General features: G+C 42.4%; 1 protein-coding gene across 7 annotated transcripts in view; it reads left to right on the top strand.

The window, feature by feature from the left end:
• pbx3b (pre-B-cell leukemia homeobox 3b) overlaps nt 1–17859 on the top strand; it is a 61461-nt gene that overhangs the window by 40628 nt on the left and 2974 nt on the right. For 2 of the 7 annotated variants that reach the window (XM_058070262.1, XM_058070261.1), the window contains exons 3-9: nt 7077–7318; nt 9343–9533; nt 10747–10882; nt 11679–11708; nt 14755–14920; nt 15492–15569; nt 16866–16955. In XM_058070262.1, coding sequence (XP_057926245.1) covers nt 7077–7318; nt 9343–9533; nt 10747–10882; nt 11679–11708; nt 14755–14920; nt 15492–15569; nt 16866–16912 — 890 coding nt within the window. In that variant the 3' untranslated portion in view covers nt 16913–16955. The other 5 variants (XM_058070266.1, XM_058070259.1, XM_058070263.1 and 2 more) reach the window with 5 other exon arrangements.

Raw genomic sequence — 17859 nt, 5'->3', positions numbered from 1 at the left:
GAAACAAGGCTGTCGTGAAGGTGCGTGCAGCCTAAGACACATGAAGTGGATGTGTTTTTTGTGAGCTTTATCAGTTCTCCCTGAGAATCAGCACATCAAGCTCAGTTGTAACCTCAGTTGCCTCACAGCAGAGTCCTTAACACGCTAGCACGCCGAGCAAAGGCTTTACAATTTAGAGCTGAATTCGTTCCTACAAAAGACACTGGGGGAAAGAGCAGCTCCTTCTGCTTCAGGCAATGCAGCCTTTTCGTGGATACACTGCAAAATCTAAATGATGGACTGTCAACTCTCTTGCAGAAATGCCACTGCAAAGAATCATCTCTGGCAGTAGATCATGGTTGGCTGTATGTTACCAATGATGTTTCTTTGTTTATACGTCCATGTAGTATGCATGCAGACATTCACACAAAATGCACAACACAAAATATCCAACAGAAAAACAAAGTGCTTTGAGGTTTAATTATTTATCTTGATAATATAGCCATAAACAATGACATTAATAACCTAAATGGCATTTTTTTTCCCACACCTCGCCTTTAAAATAGTGCATGCTTGACTTAGTATCTGGACAAAGTTTTGTCTTGCATATTATGTATGGTTATCTGTGTGTACAAGACCTGCTGTGTGACCTGGTTTCATGCAATCTCCATCTTCTAATTAGGGAGGCTGCAGAAAGGCTGAAACGAAAGGAGGACTGATTAGTTGCCTTGGGGTATTTCATAAGTGGCTTTCAGTGCCACATTTGCATTATTTGCTTGGGGTCTGAATAACAAATCAGCCTACCTTTGCAACAAATTGTGGTAAGCAGCTCAATACTCTAACACATTAAATATACAATTTAATGTCACAAATTTTGATGCCAGGAAAAATACACCAAAATGAAATGCAGTATAACCATCAAGACCCAACAATTGTTTAGATGTTAACTCTATGCTTAAATACATTAGATATTTTTTAGGTTCCATTTGGATACAGATTCTACTTGATGCTGTACAAGAGTTTCTGTGGCTGTAGCTTATTCTTTGACAAGAGGACCTTGTGAACCATGCAAGCCCCATGTTGAAGCCCCATGCCGCATGTGTCCTGTAGGGTCAGTCAGTTTGCTGATCTATGGCAGAGGTCCTGTCCACTCACTTGGCCAGACTCCCCGACCGCTGCGTGCGGCCGCCACCACCAGGCCTGGTCAGCCATCACTGCACCACTTGGCCATTTGCCCACAATGAGTCTTTGAGAGTAGGAAGCAAAGTGGGCACTCAATGTCCAAATATAAACAGACGGAGGTACAAACACATGTGTATTGTGCACATGCAAGTGACAGTAACTGTTGTTTAGACGCCCCCTTTTTTCACCCTAGTTTGTCATGGGTGTCACTTCACAGAAATGTCAGTGCCACCACGGGACAGTGATTAATTTTGGTGTGCTTGGCAAAAACTCTTCAAGATTGTGGTTTGGTTGTTGTCCCTCTCCTTTGTGCCTGCCCCAACTGCCCACATCTTTACTTGTGGGTCACGAGTGGCACCTCACCTCACCTTCCACCATTCCTGCAGACATTTGTTGGGTGGTTAAAGGGGGAGTATTATTATGAAAGCAACCTGACCTGTCTTTTATGACTACTCTTTACCCCTCATCGCACCCAAGCCCACCCCTACCCCCACACGCTGCCTGTTTGCTGTGTATTGGTGGTGTGTGATGGGGAAAGACTTGACCCAGCTCTGGCACTGAAGGGCTGTAACACTTCACTGTCAGCAAAGCTGATTAGCTTATCACTCACTCTGTTGGGAGGAAATACACCATCAATCTAGACAGGGATTCCCCAGTTTAGGTCACATTCCTTCCTGAATCATTTGACAAGTGTGCAACTTACTAAAGGTAGCCATTTATTTTTAGATATTTTACAATGTGCATACCATTATGCCTTGTTTCCTGTGATGCCAATGGATGTATTTCACTAATACGCAGTACAAGTTACAGAAAGTGAGATACTTATTTTAAACATTTTGTCTCAAAAAAAGTCAATAGAAATCATGACTCCTTACTTCCCCTTTGCAGAACCAGTGCTTTCATTGAGAACTGAAGCTGTGACCCTTGTTTTGTTATCACGTATGACAGGATGCAGTTTTGTCTCTAGGCTCTTGACGACTGTGTGGTGTGATGGTGAGATGGAGCTGTGTGCAAATTAGAAGTGCCTCCCGAGCTTCATGGCTGCCGTCCTTTTGTTGTGTTGTGCTTGTACATCTATGGATGTCTTATTAAGACCCTCTGTAACACATGTAGTATTTACCATCAAAAGGTGAAACATGGAAATAATTCTATACCGCAGACATACTGAACTAGCAAGCTGGTGAGAACACCATCATTCTTGGCAGAAAAACAGTACCGACATGAACCAAATTCTAATTGTTATGCCAGTGTTGACCATTATTCCTAACATTGGACAATAGTATGCTTCAGAAAGAGTTTATAGAAGGTCCTTTTCTGTTGACAGTGCCTTGTGAACAATGTCGACAAGGACATGCGTGGATACTGTAACCTCAGCCCCATCAAAACACCTTTGGGGTCATTTAGAACAAGACTTGCACCAGGTCTACTATCAGTGACCCCTGATTGCATCAATATTCGCCTGGATGAGTGGACACAGACACACTTCAAAATCTTGTAAAAAAAAAAAAAAAACGTTCCCTGCCAGAGATGGGGTGACTTTTTTTTTATTCCAATAGACAGCATTTCTATGCAAAATTAGCCATTTAACTTTATTCATTTTCGCTCACTCAACTGAGACGGTGAAACACAAAGTGGCAAATGTGCTTTGCCTCCCTACAGTGTGGTATCAGGTATGGTAATTACTCTGCCATTAACATTGGGAATAGTTAATGTGTATTAATGTGTTAATGGCATGTTAATTATTGTACATGCAATAGAAACCCCGCAGGCAGTCCCTCAGATTCTTTGTGCCATGTAGATGTAGGCCAAGGTTTAAGAAGAAAAAAAAACGCTTTTAAGAACATGAGTGAAAGAGAATCCTTATGTTTCATTTGTCAGAACAAAAGATTTTCAGTGGTAATTTGATCCAGCTCCCAGCTTCTGGAGCTGAAAGTCACTGATCCAGGCGCCACGACAAAAGGGATGATGTGAAGTCAAAGGAGACGTTGAACACGGCTGTGGTGACACTGGCCTCTTTGTGAAATGAATACTGTAAGCTCTCTGTAGTCTCTAGTGTGTTGCTTTGGCAGAGGGTTTTAATAACACGGTGGATTAGAAGCCTCCGATCCTGACTGCCAACTTGGAGTTAAAGCTCACCTTGGATGAGCCCCAGTTACAGGCTGGATACACGGTCTCCGTCTTCATCCCCCTCCTCTTCCTTCACCGAGACACCTCCCTTCTCACACTGTCTACTGCACGCCTTTAAGAGAGATGACCTTTGCAAATATTGACAGAAAATAAATTCTGTTTCGATTGGTTAGCTTTGGGAGACCTTTCTGGATCAATGCAATTAGATGAACACGGTGTCAATATGTGGCTGGAGCTGTGCACTAAAGGCACAGGCTGGGAGCAGAGCATCAAGAGGTCAGGGTTACGGTAATGAGCAGTATGTCCTGCGGTGGACACACAGTGTGCCATCCAACATATCCACACCGGTCAGACTAGTTTTTCAAAAAAGTACACAAATCTTGACTATATCTGCAAGCGGCAGTAAATTTTCTCATCTATTGTGTGGTGTTTGACGGTGCAGTCATTGCAGCAGAATGAGGTGGAGGACCCCGACGCTGCCCCTTCTCTCCTCAGCAGGCCACATTAACCCAGCAGGGCTCTGCCTTTATGGCTCTCCTGCTCACACTTCAGTGATGAGAGTAAACAAGCAGCGGGCCAAAGGTCATCTAAGCCCAAAGAATAAAGGAGGGCACATGGGAAGAGGCAGTGGGAGAAAAGGAGAGCAGCCCCAGGCAGTGCTCAGATCACTGTCAGGGATTCAAGCAGGGAGTGATGGACGAGACAACAGGCACAAACCGGAAATTATTGTATGGGATTAAAAGCTGCATTGTCTTTATCTCACAAATGTGTTACTTGCTCATATCAGATAGTAACCGTGAAACCTGTAAAAAAATGGCTAGAAGAGCTGACTGATAGAGATGGATTCATCATAGTTTCTCCTTTTGTTTCATGCACAGAGGAGAAAAACTCCACCTGTATTGTTTGAATGACAAATGAGGCTGATTAAGGACACGTTAGACTGGTATGAGGATTTCAGATTTGTTCCCCCCTTTACATCATTCAATAATTTCTGGTAATTTAGTGAACCAGCGCCATTGGAGTTCTGTGAAGTAACCAGTGCAGATATGGATTTCTCATCCTCAAGTCGCTTTGGCAAACGGAGTGCACCAAGGTGACACAGCTCATGCACGTTCCCCCGCACTGAGATAAATCCCACTTTGACTGCGGAGGTGGATTAACACTAACTCTGGTGCCCAAACTTGTTTTAATACCCATATCATCAGACAAAAAAGGGGATAAAGATTTGAGCAGGCAAGCAACATTTCCGAGGTAGAATTTTACTGTGGCTTTGCAAGTTACTATACAGATTTGTCAACCACACAGCAAATTAAAGATATTATCTGGCTCAAGCCTATTTGGTGAGAACTGGATGATGATGCTGAGCTGAAACTGTGATTTTTGCAATCTTAAGCTTTGCCAACAAAGGTGCAGAGACAGAGACAGATTGCGCTGTTATTTTAAAATAGTTATTCTTCCATTTTTGCTGTTTTTTTTTCTCCATGCTTTTCACATTTTCTGTGCTTGAACAAGGGACAGACACTTCACCCCTCCAAACGTGTATGTTATGAATGACCTGCCGTCGCTGCTTGTGGCTCAAATACACCCTGGCGGACTCCTGCGGGGCCGCTCGCTTCTCAGCGTAGCCGAGTAATCATTTTTATCCTGCTGATTTCCCAAATAGAAATGGACATGTATGATAAAAATGTCACGGCCACTCCGCATGTCAGCGGACTAACAGGATTACATGTCACTTACTAATGCTGCGCTTTTTCTTTGCTGTGAATGGCCACATTATTACACACAGGAAGTTTCTGGTAATATATGGTGAGAGACAAGTAGGTCTTTATGGTCTGTGATTATTTAGTTTGAATGAAACCAGTGATTTATGCCATTTAGTTGAAAAGCCCTGTAAATTCCCTCAGCTGCATTTCCCTTGGATACAGAGTGAGTGGAGTAAAACTGACAACTGGGTTTGGTGTGGAAATGTACACTGCATACCAGTTATATTTAATATACCTGACATGAAAAACGTGCCTGGCTACTTACAACCACCCACAGCACAGAGAAAAAGTACAAAGTGCACAGCTTGCCTTGAATCCGAGAGCGAGCGTAAAGACTGAATTAGGAAAATATGAGCCTCAGTGGCAGACAAACCACCAGCTATTAGAGCATGCTGAAATATATCAACATTGGAATCATGTGCCATTTTTGTGTGTGCACAACCTGGAACATCCCCCCCCTACAATGAGAGCTTTGGGTGTGAGAGTTGTGCAGATGCAGTGTGATGTGGACGAGGGTTAGTGGAGCAAGCGGCGTATTGTCCACATGGTTGGTTTGGCTATGCGAGCCTGATGGAGCCTTGTCCAGCATCTCAATGTCTCCAACACAAATAGCCACATTCATCCACTCCTTTCACACCATTACACCTCAAAGACTCAAAGCCAGCCAATCCATAAATAGAGGCAAATTTGTTTTTCACTGACACTGCAGCTCAACAATACATAGGATCATTGGAGGAGTGGATACAGATGGTGTCTCTATTTTGCTTATTTTTGGTTACGTTATAAAGCATAAAAGGGGAATTCAAATATTCTGGCTCGTGTTGACTCCTGTGAGTGGTGTGCAGGGTCAGCCAGTCGGTCTCTGATTGCATGTCTGCTGGCGGACACAATAGAGCAACTAATCTTCTTATTTAGAATCCAGGGGCTATCCATATCTTAATGTAGCTGTGATGAGCTGTTGAAAATCCCAACATTGCAAGAGTTGAACTAACTGGTAATAAGAACATTTTAGTAGACACTCTGTGTTTACTGCCCGCTTGTTTTATCCAGTGCATTTTTTGTTGTTGGCCGCACTGTGGCCACAGTGGTTAGCATGTAGTCAGGAGATCGGGAAGACCTGGGTTTGATTCTCCGCTTGGACATCTCTGTGTGGAGTTTGCATGTTCTCCTCTTGTGTGTGTGGGTTTTCTCCTCGCAAATTCCAAATTAGGTTAATTGGCGACTCCAAATTAAAGTCGGAAATGATACCTGCAATGCCAGTGCATCCAAATGTGCATGAATTCTATCTACTGTGTGATTACAACTTGCTGACAGGCTCATGAGACAGAAAACAGCAGGTTTTAATTGCATGAGAATAATTAACGAATGTTCCACATAGAATTCATCGGGTGCTCGTCCTACTAAGACAACAAACGCTGCAAAATTTAGGGTGCCCATTCAGATCTTCAGAGCAAACAAGGGAAAGGTTAAATAGGAGGTGCACTGCAGAGTTCCTGGCATTCAATGTCAAAAACAAAGACAGTGGAGATGTAGTTCTCTGTTTAGGATCTTTTCACAAAGTAGGAGTGCCACTTCACCATTGAGCATTTGTCAGTTTATGGATGTTGCTGTCATGTCAACCTCCCCGTACACAGTGTGCACTGCTGTGTGTAAATAAAAGAACAGGCTTAGACATTGGCGACAGGAACACAGCACATTCTCAGAGGCGCTGACGACTTACCTGCGGGGAAAAATCATACCATTGGAGGCTATGTAGACATAATGCGTTTAATTGTTGTCAATAGATCACTCAGGCCTAATCAGTTTCCATTTTGTAAAGATGTTGCCCAATAATAATGCTCAGTATCAGTTGTTGCTGTTTATTGTTGTAGCAATGCAAAACTGCTCCTTTATACTGAAGTGTTGTGGTTTTGGGTGGATGACCTCTCATCAGGGTACATAAAGAAGTGTTATAGAAGTAGAGTTACATGTATATCACTGCATGACTTCATCTGACAGTCTCTTCCTGTGTCTTTGTTGCTGCAGGTCTCAGTATCCGGGGTGCCCAGGAGGAGGACCCACCAGACCCCCAACTCATGCGTTTAGACAACATGCTGCTGGCAGAGGGCGTGGCAGGACCAGAAAAAGGTGGCGGATCTGCAGCTGCTGCAGCTGCAGCCGCAGCCTCAGGCGGGGCGGCTGACAATTCTATTGAACATTCCGACTACAGAGCTAAGCTCACCCAGATCAGGCAGATCTACCACACAGAGCTGGAGAAATATGAACAGGTAAGGAGTGGTCTCTGCTGTGTGCAGTTTAAGATCATGTGAGCATAAGATGAGGTGATCTGCCATTGTGTGAAAACATTTGCAATTCTAGAAATCGCAGCCTGATTTGTACTTTTTACTTTGTTCATCCATACATTGATTTCTATGCCGCTTCATCCTCATTCATGTTGCAGGGGTATGCTGGAGCCTATCCCAACTGACTTTGGGCGGAGGGCAGTCAGTCAGACAGTCAGACAGTCTTTCACACTCACATTCATACCTAGGGTCAATTTAGAATAATTAATTAATGTAATATTTTTGGAGTGTGCAAGGAGTGCGAGGAGTACCCAGAGAAAACATGCAACATGTACACACAGATGTACAATCAAGATTTGATCGAGACATCTCTGGATATTATGTTAGCTTTTTGGCAGTTGTACATAACTAGTCACTTCTGAACACGGGATGGCAACAGGGTGGCAATGTCATCATTGTTTAAAAGTAGCGTTTGCCTGTCAACACAACAGCAAAAAAGGTGACATTGTCAGAATTTCCCTCTCTGAAAGCCGTTTTCGAAAAATACCATTTCAGAGCACCCAGAACGTTGTTGCCGTGTGGATGAAACAATAAAAAATTGACAATTTCAACTTGGAAAATTACTGTGTGAACATGCTCTTACATTGTTTGTGAGCTTTGTTTTGCAACCATGGCTTCATTTCTTATTTCTTCACGAGGATGGAATTTATTGTTGATGCAGCAAACTGACTAGTTTGTGTAACATTCTAATTTGAGTTTGTGAAATGAGTGAACCTTATGAGAGAATACATTTGTATTGTGTAAATTAAGTATTACATGATCATGAGCATGATTCAAGATGGCTGAATTAACAAGCAATACTGGGAGTAGACTGTCCACATCTTTATGAATATATCTTTATGAAGATTTAATGTAAGGGTAAACAGTTAAACAATTCACACGGAGCGCAGCTCAACATTATTTGTTTCATTTTGCTTCCAGTAGGTATCATCGATATTTTTGTCACTCCTACATTACACCTAAAGGTGTAATTACTAGGGCTGTCAAAGTTAATGCGTTAATGACGCGTTAACGGAATGTTGCTCTATAAATAAACTTGCCTTACTTATTATAGATAAAAACTTATTTCCAACTGTGATTAAATGTGATTAATTCTGAGTTAACTATGGACAAAATTTGATTAATTGTGATCAAATATTTGAATCAATTGACATTGCGAGTAATCACATGAGTTATTTCACATTTAAGTTTGCTCTAATTATTGTGTTCCATGCTCCACGTATAGCACTATGAATTAACAAGCAATAGCTTTTGCAAGAAGGGGCAGATCACTGTAGAAATAATGCATTAGTGTCTCTGTAACTGTAAGTAATCTGTGCGCTGTGATGCTCTCACCTGACACTTTGATCCTGCCATTAAACACAGAGGCATCACTGTAAAAAAAAAAAAAAGAAAGAAAAGAAACGAAACGAAAATGTAACAGTAATTCCTCATCGAGCCAGAGAGGTAAATTAGTTTAATTTACTCTCTGTGAGTGAAGGTGGGTTGGGTGCAGGGGCATGCACCACTTTGCCTAGAGTGAATGCATCTTTCTTAGGGGTATTTCCAGGTTTTAATTATCTAAATGTAAATACCTAACGAATTTTACTCAGGGTAATGAGCTAAAGTGTGCACTACATAAATGAGTTATTCTAATTAATCATGTATGAACTACTGATTTAACGGAAAGCTGTTTAAATTCCCTCTGCATTAGGGCCAAGCCAAATTGCAAATTGGCATTTATATTCATAGATGACTTCACCTATTATGTCAAAGTAATATATAAACACTGCACTCAGATGAAGCTTTTAACAAGAAGAGCTTGCATATAATGAAGTAATGTCCTTATGAAAAAAGTGTGCAATTGTAGAGAACAGTCAAAAGGCTTTTTGGTGTTCTAAAGAGCTCCCGCTCTTGTGACATTTACAAAACTGACTTTGGCTGCTTTTGTCTCTGTTTCTACTCGACAGGCATGTAACGAATTCACTACCCATGTGATGAACCTGCTGCGGGAACAGTCTCGCACGCGGCCCATCTCTCCCAAAGAGATTGAGCGCATGGTGGGAATCATCCACCGTAAGTTCAGCTCCATCCAAATGCAACTGAAACAGAGCACCTGCGAGGCTGTCATGATCCTGCGCTCCAGATTTCTTGATGCCAGGTCAGTGCATGTTTTTCTCAAGTTTACTGCTTCTCTTTGCCCCATATAGCCAAACCCAGTGGGTGAGGTCTTTTTTACATTGTGTTGCAGTTTTTTTTCCTATCTCTGTCTCACAAGAATTCAGTGGAAACTCCTTCAAAAAGTTATGCACACCATTAGTGCAACTAAACTATTGTCCCTAATCACTGCAGGAGCTTTAGAGCAGGGGTGTCCACTGACACCCCACTGAGGGCCGCATGCAGAAAAATCAAAGGATGCTCGGGGCCACTTTGACATTTTTATCAGAAGTGATCAAACAAAAAAAAACATTTATAAAGGCTTGGGATACATATTTAATTTCTTCAAACACACCAAACTGTACCGTAACAGACGTAATGAAACCTTAAAGCTACCTAAAAAAGTTTCAACTAAGCAGTACGTTTAAATAAAAAGTCAAAAGTGGGCTCTTTCTGGCAGTGTAAACAATTCTGAAATGATTGACATTAAAGTATCCATGCTCCTAAACATGACTACTTCCTTCACACCTGAAAATAAACTGACCAAGTCATGTGTAAAACATGTTAAGAGTTACTGTAACAGTTGACAATGCAGTAATGTTTTACCGGGCTTAACACAAATTCCGGCCTACCAATCCAAGTGAAAGCACATTTGCTGCCCACTGCCTGCGCTAGGCGCAGTAAACACGGCGAAAAATAAGCAAATGCTCAAGAACGTGATAAGTAGTGCCCTTGGGAGGGACACGGACCCAGATCTAGTTAGACTTTGCTTGTTCCTGCTGGAGATCCCCGGGGCAGTGGCACTTAAGGAACAATGCTCAACTGTGCATGCCGTGATTTCTATAATGTACCGAGATGCACTCCGACTGGGCTTTGCGCTCCATCACGAAGCCCGCCCATCCGCTGCACTAAACTCTGCACATTACACGCTTGGACTGGAAATTGGAGACCAACAGACCAAATTTAACATTGTATGTGTTTAGAGGTTGTGTGTGTGCTTGTCAGTGTATCACTTTGAGCCTGGTCTTCTTTGTCTACAAGAGACTCGAAGCAGGACACAGTATTCTGCTCCTCGGAGCCTCCGAGCCCATTCCTCATCATTTTCAGCATTTATGTGCAAGATTGATTGTGCAATTTGTGTGATCCAAATGGATGAGTTAATGCTGGTCCCACTAATAGGCTCGCCCGGCCTTTCTCTCGTTTTGCTCCCCACTCAGGCGGAAAAGGAGAAACTTCAGCAAGCAGGCGACAGAAATTTTGAATGAGTATTTCTACTCGCACCTAAGCAACCCTTACCCAAGCGAGGAGGCGAAAGAGGAGCTGGCCAAGAAGTGCAGCATCACAGTTTCCCAGGTGGGTAGCACTCATCGAATAGTAGCTGGTGGCTAATAAGGGTTGAGAAGGGGGAAGCCTAGAGGGGCCGTTACTGTGGGTTACACCACCAAGACACGACGTCCTCAGCTAACCTTGACATTGTGACTGCCTAATGATGCTTCAGTCAAGGCTGGTCCCAGTCAGTCATGGCAGGGCCACAGGGAGGGGAGGACCATCATCTTGGCCTCAATCAAGCACTATGCTGTCCTTCCTTAACTGCCCCAACGCCTGCTACCCTGCTATTCGTTCCCCCCTCCCCACAACACTCATTCCCATCCACCACATGCGCTCTCTCCTGCCTGTCACTCACTCAGTCATAAAATGTGAAGAAATCATCAATTTCAGGATAGAAAAAAAACAGATTTCTGGTGCTTCACAACTATGTTACATGACCTCTATAGTATATTCTACTAATGCAGTTTTGCTTTTAAAGTCTAAAAGATGCAACTCTCCCACTTGAACAGCATAGCCTCCTTATTAGGTATAAACCTGAAGGCAATATCTTTCACATCTAACCCCCCCCCCACCCCTCAAGTATTACCGAGCTCGCTCCCATGCTATTTCCTGCTGACTACTATGTAGGCTCTTAACGCAAACACGTAATATCGTTCTATGCTCGTCCTCATGAGGCACAATATCACTGAGGCATTAATCTATACCATAACGATTCATCTGCAGTGTTTTGTTCTGTGTGGGGAGGGGAGTGTTGAGGGGTATATTGAGTGTAGTCATGAAGAGTCAGATACTGTAAAAGCCCATTCTTTTTTGCCTTCAGGGGGTGGGAAGCACCATCACAGTATCTCAGGTATGTCATAACTTCTCCTGATCCACTGTTTTCATTTCTTTGTTATCTCCTTTGTTTATGTATGTAATAGCCACTTCACTGCACAGAACCCCCCCCCTCCTCCACACAACTACATCGATTGCTAATGCTATTATAAATTACACTAATAAGTTTGATTATACTTTACATTTTTAAAAGAGTTTAATTCACATCCCACCTTTAAACAGCACAGTTTCATTGACCGTTTTGGTCAGCTCATATTTGACAAGCACACCAATGTTCTCATCATATTTGTGTGTACTTGCTATTTTGCATTGACTATTGTTTGCCACATTGTTTTGTTTGTTGTTTGGCATCAACAGGTTGTGTGGTGTTTTGAACCTCCAATTTTTTTGTTCTATTTATTCCACTAGCCCATGCCCAGTCATATTACACCACTTAAAGATACAGGCACAAATGTAGCGTCACCCCGTCGCAGGCCACTGTATCGGTCCTCCTGAGAACAAATCAGTCCTTGCAAGAATTAGAATGCCTTTAAAAATTCACTTCAACCCATCACAGGCCCCATTAGTGACTCATTCCTCGAAGAACAGAGACCACAGCAGACATTGTTATTGACTTATTAATGCTTCAGCTCTTTTTAAGTAAGTCTGATGCCCACCCAATTGCCAAGTGCACCCCAAGTATGTTTGCCCTCCCAGCACAACAGCCTGACACAGTCACAGTCCATTGGCAGCTAAATAAGTTGTTGATTACGCAAACAGTTCATCAAGTAAAAACCATCCATCGTGAGCGGTATGCCAATATCAGTCGGCAGTTTTGCTCAATACATCATTGCTGACGAAACACTGTGCATTATTGTTTGCAAGGATGAAATGCAAATGTGAATGACAATGACAATGGTTTCATATTTTCTTTGCATGGTTATTTAAAGGTCCATTGCTGCTGTGGATGTCTAGAAATGTAAAGAATTAAATGAATAGTAATTAGCTGCAAGTCTCGTCATTCGTCAGAATCCACTATTCAGATCCCAGTGCATTGAGGGGTCCTTGCCGTGCTCATTATTTATGGATCTTTCATAACTGATGGCATTGCTTCCAGAGAAAAATGAAAATGTTGCATTTGCTTTGAAAGCTCAAGGCTGTCTAAACTGTGGTCACAGACTAATCAAGCATTCCTTTTCATTGACTGTGGAGGATTATTGATTGAAATGGTGTATAACGCAGCTACTCTGCCTGCTATGTGTAGCGGCTCTGTTGTGTTCTTGCAAACAGTCCACATTCACATACACAATCACTGGCTATAAGGCTGCTGATGTCAGGTATTCCAGCGTTAACACCCTAGCTCTGCCCTTACTTATCGGTCGACTGGATGCATGGCCTTCTCCAAGATGAAAGCGAATTAGTTCTATAGATTAGGTTGTGATCCACACCTTGCATTGCTCGATACTAGCCTGACCCGCAGAACCACTAAAGCCGGAGCTCAGGGGGCAGGAGAAAAATATATGTGACATTTAAGGGTTTGCCTCACAATGTGCCTGCTCAGGCTTATATATAGCAGTGGATTCATGTTACATGTGATCACAAAAGAACACAAAATGTCTCATGCTATCCATCCATCCATTTCCAATGCCGCTTATCCTGATTAGTGTATGCTGGAGCCTATCCCAGCTGTCTTTGGGCGAGAGGCGGGGTACACCCTGAATTGCTCACAAAATGGCTCATATTTCATCTTAAGCTGAAACACTGAATGACTTGCGTCCATTAAAATGTGATACAAATTAGAATAGTGCAAGATGACACTTGCTGATTAAAAGTGTTCACTACAAAAAGTCCAATTTTTGCACGTTTGGTTGAGATACAGACAATGGTGTGAATAAATGATGTGATTTTCACTTTGTGACCCTTCTAAAAACATGTGACGATTACGTCATTACAATCCACTATAAGCAGGTTAAGTAAAAGGGATGATAGCCAGGGCTTTCATTGCTTCCAATTAAACCTTGCTTGTTAGTTTAACCTCTAGGTAAAGCCATCAAACAATTGATGTCAAAGAAACCCTGCTGCCGACAGTGGGTCTCGCCTGAATGGTCATTAATTTTAATTGCTTAGATATTAAAGATTTAGAGCACCGAGATGTGCAGGATAGAAATGATCTGTTGTCCTGAAAATCCAGTTGCTTTTTATGCCACAACATTGGCTGGCTGCTGGGGATATTAAAATTTAAGCGCATGGGTGGAAATTAAATAAAGCGTCATTAGGGGCAGCTGCTCTTTGGCTGGTCCAGCAGTGGGCTGCAAGGCCAGAGAGATAGAGAGGAAGGGGTGGGGGGCTGGGGTGGGGTGGGGGCAGCAGCACAGCAATGAGACACTCTAATTTATAGAACCATTAAAAGCACACATCATCTCATCATTATTCTGCTCTTATCGCAGAGCCAGCATCCACACTAAAGATTCATACAACTTTTTAGTGTCTGACTAATGTTAGACATTCACTTCAGTGAAATTAGCATTTCAAACTGCTCTAAATCTTCAATACTCACTCTTTCTTTCACCTTAACACGAGTCTCTTCCCAAATACAAGTCAATCAAGATCAGGTAATTACTGAACTTTGATCAAGTTTCTTCAAGTCTGTGTAGGGTTATTATATGTAATAATAAATAAGAATAATAATAATAAACTGCGAAGCACTTGGTATCATCTGGTATACATTTCTTTAATTCATCAACCGTGTGTGTATTTCACCGAGGGCAGAGGTGTGTTAACAACCAGCCACACACAATAGCGTGAAGAAGTGTCAAAGCAGCAGGGGCCCCTCGTGTTTGGGTTTTGTCAGGAGACGCAGCTGAGAGCATGTCAGGCTCCCATCCATGAGAAGACACAAGTGGCTCCTTATTATGGCTTAATTAGCTTGTGTACCCAGTGGACATTGCTGCAGGGGCTGGGAATTGGGTACTTGATGGACCCAAACATGACATCTTGAAACAGTCACACTGCTCAGTGCACGCTGCTGTGGCTGCTTGACGTCTGACTCCTCTGCTCCTCCCCTCTCTTGCTCTTCCACGCAGGTATCCAACTGGTTCGGCAACAAACGGATCCGCTACAAGAAAAATATCGGAAAGTTTCAAGAGGAGGCCAACCTGTACGCCGCCAAGACTGCTGTAAATGCGGCACACGCTGCAGCCGCTGCAGTGCAGAACAGCCAGGCCAACTCCCCTACTACACCTAACTCTGGTAGGCACTCCTGCATAATAAAGAAAAGAGATGAAAAGAGACCTGCCCTGCACCTCAGGCCTTAACCTGCTGCCTATCTCCCTCCTTGCCTCACTCTCTCATGCACCATTCACACAGGCGAGAGTGACAGGCTCAGCTCCCAGCATGGGGATCACAGTGTCTCCTGTCTATAAGACACTCGGTGCCAAGCAAACTCATGCATAAAGGAAACATTCGTGACTTGTGAACTGAGAATACATGTATTTTTGGAAAAGAACAGAAAAAATATGAATATTGTCATGGGATTTGTTTTCCCTTGACTTTCCTGTCAATCTCCTGTCATTTTATATGTAATGGTATGTAGTCACAAGGAATGGTTGTGTGTTATTTTCTTTAATAAGTGTAAACATAACAGCTGGGAGCAGTTTGACTACACATTATTATGTGCATTTTAGAGTCATATAACATTAAAAAAAAAAAAACATAATGTCTGAAAATGAGACTAGAATGTAGAATGTGCTGAATTTGGACTGGGTTGAGCTTCATCGGGATGTGGTAAGCTTATGAAGTGGTCCCTTTTTCTTGCACCCAGGATTCCAGATGAAAGATGAAGAGTTTCAGCTGGATTCTGCAGAGAGCAAAAACAGTCTTTTAACCAACATGTTTACTGGTACTGGTCTTTTCATAAGCTTCTTATTGTTCTTGTCATTTATCATGTGATACCTTCTGCCAGTGTTAGATTGGGATTAGATGATGTGGAGCAATTGGGAGCTTAAGCGACCAACCACATGTAGAACTGGCCCCTTGTGTTGTGTGATTCTCACTTCATTTGTGCCCATCATGTTGGTAAAAATATCAAATCCTTTTTCAGTCCACCTGCATATCATCCCCATGTGTTTGTTTATTTGCGCCTTTTGCTTTCCCCCTTCGCTCTGGTACTTGCTTGCTTTATGGGCGTTTTTCTTCACTATATTTGTATGTGTCTGTTTGAGTTGACTTCCATTTATTCAGATATGTGTGTGTGTGTGTGTGTGTGTGTGTGTGTGTGTGTGTGTGTGTGTGTGTGGATGTGAGCTGCGTGTTTGCCTTACTTGTGTGTGTTTTCCTTTTATAGCCCGCTCATGTTATTCAGCTACTTACATCTTCCCTCTCTAGGTTCTTCAGGTTCTTTTAACCTCCCAAACTCTGGGGACATGTTCTTGAGCATGCAGAGTCTGAATGGGGATTCTTACCAAGGGGCACAAGTCGGAGCCAATGTACAGTCACAGGTAGGATCAACAATCAGGGACAGTTCCTCACTGCGGGTGCAGAGGGCTGTCCTTGCCTTGCCTGTGTACTGAGCCATCCACACTGCAGTCTGAAGCAGAAAAAGGTGCTCTTGTGAACAGAGCTCAAATTAGAAAAATGAGGCACTCTGATACCCACAACAGTGTCTTTTGACTTATTTTGCTTTGGATGGAATATATTGGCAGACAAAACATAATTATAACACAATGCAATTAAGATGTCAGGCATCCGATATGAAAGATTCAGTAAATGCATTTGGCTTTGACTTGACCTCTTGGGTTGGTATTGGGTTTTTGGTACCTTGTTTCCCCCCTTTGTTATTTGTCCTATATCCTCTTTGTCTCCTTTGTCATATTGTGATATTGTTTGTTGTTGCTGTCTTCCATTATGCACAAAAATGTGCACTTTTGACAATAATCTATTATCATTTATGAGAAAGTTAAAACAGTGCAGTTTTAGTTGCAGTGTTATTTTCTTGTTTCAACAAATGATGTAAATCTAAAATAGATTCAATTGTAACTCACAACCAATTGCTAGTTATGCTTAGTACATTTCCTATGGAAGTTGTCTATGTTACTTCATAATAGCTAATGCCTATCAATTAGCATGTCTTCAGTTAGTGCTGGCCTGCCACCACACACCAAGTTGAACGGCCTGTGCACCTTGTCTCCCCTTTCAGGTGGATACCCTGCGCCATGTTATCAGTCAGACGGCAGGATACAGTGATGCTCTTGGCCGAAACACCATGTACAGTCCACACAGCTTAAATGTGAGTACTGCATCTCATTATGAATCTTTATGCAATGCAACACTGACATGAGTCAAATCACTGTAGCAACTGGGATTTTTAAGCTATGTTTTGTTGCAGGTCTACATGCAAAAGTGAACATCTTTGAATAATTTATTTGACTCACTGTTCGATGGAATCAGAACATGTGTGCATGGCTTCTGTTTTGTAGGTTTGCCGAATGTTTTCCCCCAATCTAATCTGATCTAATATTATTATTGCCTGTACCTTTATGCACTCATAAATGTCAACCTTTTGCTGAAGTTGAATATAGCACCTTAAAGTACTAAAGTAAAAGATGGATTATTTGCTGTGTACAATCAGATGCATTTTCTTCATGTTAACTAAACCATAATAAATGAGTCATTTTCAGCAAGGAAGTGAATTTGTGAATATCCAAAGTATTCAGCAGTAGGAAACTGTAAATGCAAGAAAATGATGCCGCCTGTAACGGCGGCTTTCGGTGTCATTTCGTCTCTGCTGAAGACTTATTACTATAAGCTTTTCAGACATGTCAGCCCCAAGCTAGATCAAGTGTTTTTCACTTTCTCACAAGGTTTCTCACTTCCATGTGCACTGTAGACCTGTGCCTAGTGGCTCAGTGGAGCTTTGCACAATCCTGACTAAAATAGCAAGCGGCACTACTGAGTCAACCCTACATTATGTGGGGGAAAAAGGGGGAGAATGGAGACCCACATACAAATATTATTCTTCAGTAAGTCATTGTTACACTGCGTCTGTTTTATAACATCAATTCCGGAAATGCTTTATAGACATATTAGCATAGACTAACCTTTAGTGTTGTTGGTGGTGACGTAGACAGAGATCCAGTAAAGGCTAGGTCATGCCTAGAGCGAGGCAAAGTCAGGCAGGCTAAGACTGGCTC

This window comes from Doryrhamphus excisus, chromosome 4 (genome assembly GCF_030265055.1).
Source record: "Doryrhamphus excisus isolate RoL2022-K1 chromosome 4, RoL_Dexc_1.0, whole genome shotgun sequence".
In the NCBI taxonomy this organism is placed as follows: Eukaryota; Metazoa; Chordata; class Actinopteri; order Syngnathiformes; family Syngnathidae; genus Doryrhamphus; species Doryrhamphus excisus.
Note: the sequence above shows the minus strand (reverse complement) of the source record. Positions and strands in the feature narration are given on the sequence as shown.